The 6,692-nt window shown below is 50.2% G+C and overlaps 1 protein-coding gene across 1 annotated transcript; it reads right to left on the bottom strand.

Annotated features, from left to right (window-relative positions):
• Window positions 1–3,399: 3,399 nt before the first annotated feature.
• Window positions 3,400–5,092, bottom strand: LOC125553507 (DIMBOA UDP-glucosyltransferase BX9-like). The gene is made up of 2 exons (XM_048717279.1): window positions 4,509–5,092; window positions 3,400–4,396 (listed from the first exon to the last, which is right to left on the bottom strand). Exons 1-2 carry the CDS (start codon window positions 5,017–5,019, stop codon window positions 3,516–3,518), a joined length of 1,392 nt encoding a protein of 463 aa, XP_048573236.1. The 5' UTR covers window positions 5,020–5,092; the 3' UTR covers window positions 3,400–3,515.
• Window positions 5,093–6,692: the final 1,600 nt, after the last annotated feature.

Below are 6,692 nucleotides of genomic sequence, written 5' to 3'. Positions count from 1 at the left end.
GACACCATGACCTCTATCAACATGATCTCCTTCATCGTGTCTTCATGAAGTTGTCTCGCCAACTATTACTTCTACTACTATGGCTAACGGTTAGCGATAAAGTAAAGTAATTACATGACGTTTATGTTGACATGCAGGTCATAAATAAATTAAGACAACTCCTATGGCTCTTGCCAGTTGTCATACTCATCGACATGCAAGTCGTGATTCCTATTACAAGAACATGATCAATCTCATACATCACATATATCATTCATCACATCCTTTTGGCCGTATCACATCACACGGCATATGCTGCAAGAACAAGTTAGACGTCCTCTAATTGTTGTTGCAAGTTTTTTTACGTGGCTGCTATAGGTTTCTAGCAAGAACGTTTCTTACCTACGCCAAAACCACACCGTGATATGCCAATTTCTATTTACCCTTCATAAGGACCCTTTTCATCGAATCCGATCCGACTAAAGTGGGAGAGACAGACACCCGCTAGCCACCTTATGCAACTAGTGCATGTCAGTCGGTGGAACCAGTCTCACGTAAGCGTACGTGTAAGGTCGGTCCGGGCCGCTTCATCCCACGATGCCGCCGAATCAAGATAAGACTAGTAACGGCAAGTAAATTGACAAAATCGACGCCCACAACAACTTGTTTCTACTCGTGCATAGAAACTACGCATAGACCTAGCTCATGATGCCACTGTTGGGGATCGTTGCAGAAATTAAAAAATTTCTACGCATCTCTAAGATCAATCTATGGAGTAACTAGCAACGAGAGAGAGAGAGGGGAGTGCATCTTCATACCCTTGAAGATCGCGAGTCGGAAGCGTTGCAAGAACGCGGTTGGAGGAGTCGTACACGTAGCGATTCAGATCGCGACCGAATCCGATCTAAGCACCAAACAATGGTGCCTTCGCGTTCAACACACATGCAGCCCGGTGACGTTTCCAGCACCTTGATCCAGTAAGGAGGAGGGAGAGGTTGAGGAACAAGGCTCCAAAAGCAGCATGATGGCATGGTGGTGATGGAGTGGCAGTTCTCCGGCAGGGCTTCGCCAAGCTCACGCGAAGGAGGAGAGGTGTTGGGGAGGGAAGGGGCTGCGCCTTTGATGTGGTGCTGCAGCCCCCCCTCGCCCCTCTATTTATAGGGAGAAGGGGGAAGGGGGGCCCGCCCCTCTAGATGAGATCTAGAGGGGGCGGCGGCCAAGGGGGAGGGGGCTTGCCCCCCAAGCAAGGGTGGCGCCCCCTCTAGGGTTCCCCCCCAAACCCTAGGCGCATGGGCCCTAGGGTGGGATGGCGCCCAGCCCACTAGGGGCTGGTTCCCTTCCACCTACAGCCCATAAGGCCCTCCGGGGTAGGTGGATCCTCCCGGTGGTCCCGGTACAATACGGGCATACCCCCAAATATTTCCGGTGACCGTATGATGACTTCCCATATATAAATCTTCACCTCCGGACTATTCCGGAACTCCTTGTGACGTCCAGGATCTCATCCGGGACTCCGAACAACATTCGGTAATCACATACAAATCTTCCTAATAACCCTAGCGTCATCGAACCTTAAGTGTGTAGACCCTATGGGTTCGGGAACCATGCAGAGATGACCGAGAGAACTCTCTGGCCAATAACCAACAGCGGGATCTGGATACCCATGTTGGCTCCCACATGTTCCATGATGATCTCATCGGATGAATCACGATGTCGAGGATTCAAGCAATCCCGTATACAATTCCCTTTGTCAATCGGTACGTTACTTGCCCGAGATTCGATCGTCGATATCCCAATACCTCGTTTAATCTCGTTACCGGCAAGTCACTTTACTCGTTCCGCAACACATCATCCCATGACCAACCCTTAGTCACATTGAGCTCATTACGATGATGTCTTACCGAGTGGGCCCAGAGATACCTCTCCGTCATACGGAGTGACAAATCCCAGTCTCGATTTGTGCCAACCCAACAGACACTTTCGGAGATACCCGTAGTGCACCTTTATAGCCACCCAGTTACGTTGTGACGTTTGGCACACCCAAAGTATTCATACAGTATCCGGGAGTTGCACAATCTCATGGTCTAAGGAAAAGATACTTGACATTAGAAAAGCTTTAGCAGACGAACTACACGATCTTGCGCTATGCTTAGGATTGTGTCTTGTCCATCACATCATTCTACTAATGATGTGATCCCGTTATCAATGACATCCAATGTCCATGGTCAGGAAACCGTAACCATCTATTGATCAACGAGCTAGTCAACTAGAGGCTCACTAGGGACATTTTGTGGTCTATGTATTCACACATGTATTACGATTTTCGGATAACACAATTATAGCATGAAAAATAGACAATTATCATGAAAAAGGAAATATAATAATAACCATTTTATTATTGCCTCTAGGGCATATTTCCAACAAATTAAAGCAAAGAGGAAGACCAAAAACTCTGACATCTATACTCTTTTGTGGGGTAAACTGAGAGGAAACCCTTCATGTATTCTATAAATGCCCTCAGGCACGTGGCCTCTAGAACGCCATGAGTGAAGTTTGGAGAATATCGGCCGTGGACATCACCACCAACATAGGGCCAGGCTGGGTACTACATCTCCTCAAACGGGCACTGCCTACGAGCGCCTTTCGATGCTTATGAAAATGTGGCATACATGGCAGGTCCGCAACGAAATCACGCACCTGAAGCTGTCTCCAACGACCAAATTGTCTTGATGCTTTCTTTCGAGCTACATCAACACGCTTCTTGAAATCCGCCAACACCCCGATGTCGATCCACCCAAAGGGAAGTCGGTGGTGACCTATGATCATGTTGTAGACGAGAAAGGCCAAAAATGCCGCGCAAACTGCCGCTCACACCCTCGTAGATGGACTAAGCCCCCTCCCCCAAGTTGGACTAAACTCATTGCCGATTGTGCATACCTCAAAGAAGATGGACCGGGGGTGGTAGGATGATTTTCCGTAACAAAGGAGAGACGATCTTCACTTAATGTCGTTTCATGTATACCTACTCGAGTGCTCTGGAGGTGGAGATGGTTGCATGCATGGAGGGCGCTGCGCCGACCCTTGAGTGGAGCTTAGACACCTTCATCCTCGAAACAGACTCATCGTTGTTGCTGACATGATAACCTACCTAGCCCCCAATAGATCCGAAGTGGCATCCCTTGTTGATGAAACGAAGCTTTTACTATGTCTAGGTAGGGAGTTTGCTATATCACATGTGAGTAGGGAGCAAAACCATGTAAGTATAGGCTAGCTCAGATGGGACGCACCTACCAAAAAATGCGGTGTGGATTCGTATGACACCTGCAGAAGTCAAGTCCTTGTGACTGTAGTGATCCATTTATGAAAGTTCAATTCACACACAAAAGAAAGTCTTAGATTTTACGTTTTCATGCATGCAAACAAAGTCACTTCAAAATAAATTGTGAAAAATATTATGATACATCAATGCCAATAACACCACTTATCCAGTTACAAGTTACAATATAGTATTTCAAATAACGACACAACACAAATAATTACAAAGACGATATATGCTCGATAAGCTTATCTATAGCTAGTAGAGAAGACCCACCATTTTCCAAGCTCGACCCTACTTTTTTCTTAAGTTCTCTTGCTTTTCCCCTAGCCACTTCTCCTTCCCTCTCATTCATAAGCTTCTGAATTGCCTTGGCGATTTTGTTTCTCTCTGGCTTGCCCTCGAGCTCAAACCCTACACCCCACACTGCCTCCACATATCTTGTGTTCATCATTTGATCCGCAAAGTGAGGCATGCATATCATCGGGAGACCCTCACTGATGCTCTCCAGTGTTGAGTTCCAGCCGTTGTGGGTCCAGAATCCAGCCACTGCAAAGTGGGCCAGCACCTCCTGCTGCGGGGCCCACGGGATCACCTTGCCTCTACCCTCCACCGCACGATCAAATCCCTCCGGCAGACCAGGCCCGTCCGATCCCGGCACGAGGTCCCGTCGGACAACCCATAGAAAAGGTTGGCCACTGTTGGCCAAACCCCACGCGATCTCCGAGAGCTCGTCACCATCCATGGATGCCAAGCTCCCGAAGCTCACATACAGCACGGACCCCGCGGCCTGCTTGTCCAGCCACTCCATGCAGCTACGGTCCTCGCGCAGCAGGCTGCTCCCGGTGCTCCGGGGGGAGAGCTTGTGGAGCGGGCCGGCGGCGAGCACGAAGGCCACGTCTACTTGGCGGCGTATCCTGTCTAGCTCGGCGGTCTCCAGAGCGTCGAACGTGTTGACGACGAGGCCAGAGGAGTTCCTCACGGTTTCAGAGGCTCGGGCTAGAACCTTGCGCACCATTTCGTGGTCGCTGCTGCTCGTGACGAATAGGTCCCTGACACGCAACGGCGGCAGCTCTTTCACCGGCGTGTAGAGCTGTGATTCTGAAACAGATGGATATTTTTATATACTGTAGAAGATTAACATAACATTCAATCAGCAAAATCTCAAGGTGCAGAACATGCGGCGCAGATCTCATCCTAATTACGTACTGACCTTTTGGAGGTAGATAACCGTTGTGGTGGAGCATGGGATAGGCTAGGAAGCAGCTGAAGCAGGCGGCGCTGCCGGTACGCAGCACCATCGTCGGGAGCCCGAGCGCCGAGGCGGCCTTCTGGACGGCGAGTAGGTTGGCGTCGATGAACAGGCACGCGGCGGGGGGCTGACCGTCGTCCGCGAGGACCGACGCGAGCACATCGTGGACGGCCGCCGACGCCTCCATGGCGGCGTTCATGGCGAGGATGATGGGGATGATGCTCCCCGAGGCGGCGAGGTCGGCGGGGACGCCGTCGGGCACGGCGACGAAGGTGAACTCGGGGTGGAGCGCGGGGTCCAGCGCGTTGAACTGGGTGTGGAGGACGGTGACGGCGAGGCCTCGGCCGTGGAGCACGTCGGCGAGCTGCAGCATCGGGTTGATGTGGCCCTGGAACGGCAGTGGGAACACTAGCACCCGGCGCGCGTGCTGTCGCCGGACGTCGCCATGGGATGCTTCTTGGACGCCGGCCATTTTTCTGATGCTCGGGCTGTTTGATCCGGTCAATCTTAGCAAGCTGGGATTGCCAAAATCTCCATGGGTTTTTATAAACACTCACAGTTCTCACTTCTTAGTTCTTACACACATGTTCTGACTTCTTAAACACGGGAGGGGAGTTGGTGGGGACTGCGGAGTGATCACTACCGTAAGGGAAAGGAGTGCACCACACCACGCTACAGTGATACAAAGGGGAAAGATGAAGGAAAAAATAAACACTTGTCCGCGGATAGTGATACACGGAAGTCGACCATCCAACCATATCCCCATGCAATTCAAATCGAATTTGAACAAGCATGGTGAATTTTATGCAAACACGACAGAATAAACTTATGTTTGGACATAAAATGATATTTCAAACTTAAAAAAAACTATCTTGGAGCGGACGATGACCTCGTACGTGTGGCTGCCTGGCCAGTGGCACCGCGGTCTTCATCCTGCTGTCATCGTTGGAGTAGTGCTTCTAGCGGCGCAAGGGCATGGGTAACCCTGTCCGGCATCCGCCTGCCGCTCGTGGAGGAGCCGCACCGCTTCATCCTGCGTTGTGCAGAGGGCCGCCTCGTCCAATGCCGACCCTAGTCAGGGTGCCCTGACTTGTGCCACCTCACTGATTTGTGGTCTGTCTTGTGCATAGATCACACCCTCCTTGTTCTAACTCCCTGTCCAAAACCAACCTTCTAAAATCATCTCTATCTCTATATATACTAGTAATAGCGATGCATCCGCGTGCAGGCTATGCGCACGACTTGGACTTCGGGCTTGGGCGACCAGCGATGGCAACGATGAGAGGACGTCGCTCCGTGACACCGTGTCGGATGGCGGTGGCCGCCGACTTGCCGTGAGGTTCCCGGGCACTGCCATCTTCGTCTCAATCCAGAGCCGGACAATGAGAGGAGATGAGACCGCTCCCGCGACACCTTATGTACGTCTCCATTGGTGCTATGAAACTAAGAAGCGCCAACATAGTAGTTGGGAACAGATCTAAACTTGGATGGAAGCATGGAAATTTGAAATTACGTCAAAAAACTAATATTACCACCAAGATTGGGAAGCATGGAAATTTGAAATCAGGTCAAACTTGGAGGAAGCAAAGGCTATAAGATGCATTTCTTTTTCGCCCCAAAAAGGTCAAAACAGTGACTATACGATGCATTTCTTGAGTACAAAAACAAGGCTATACGATGTATTTTTTTCACTACAAAAACAAGGCTACAACCGGCATGGTCATGCCACGTACGTCCGCGGCGGCGGCCATGCTGCCGCTAGCCACAGCGTTGCCGGCATGGTCACCATCGACGCTGCTGTGTAGACGCATAGCAAATGTTCGATGAAATGTTTGAGCCATATATAAGTTTTACTTCGTTATATCTAGAGGATCGGTTTAGGTACGGCCAAAACTTAGTGGAGTAAATTTTTTCCACTAAGGGTTTGCTTCACCGGAGATTTCACTATTTTCCGGGGATTTGGTGCGCAGTGAGAACCTATCGTAGCCAAATGATGCTACAAGGAGTGTTTGAGATAAAATATGATGGGCGAGATGAAAGTCCGGCCGGCAAACGTAGGCACTTTGCTTTGCAGTCTGGCTGCTATTTTCGTTTCCTTTTCGTCACAGATGACACTTGTTTTGCGAAAGTCCTAATCCGAGCTCG

Source organism: Triticum urartu, chromosome 4, assembly GCF_003073215.2.
Source record: "Triticum urartu cultivar G1812 chromosome 4, Tu2.1, whole genome shotgun sequence".
Lineage (NCBI taxonomy): Eukaryota > Viridiplantae > Streptophyta > Magnoliopsida > Poales > Poaceae > Triticum > Triticum urartu.
This window is presented reverse-complemented; position numbering and strand designations above follow the sequence as displayed.

Coding starts and splice junctions, on each gene's coding strand:
- LOC125553507 (XM_048717279.1), bottom strand. CDS start 5,019: ATGGCCGGCGTCCAAGAAGCATCCCATGGCGACGTCCGGCGACAGCAC. Junction 4,397..4,508: donor CGGTTATCTACCTCCAAAAG/GTCAGTACGTAA, acceptor CATCTGTTTCAG/AATCACAGCTCTACACGCCG.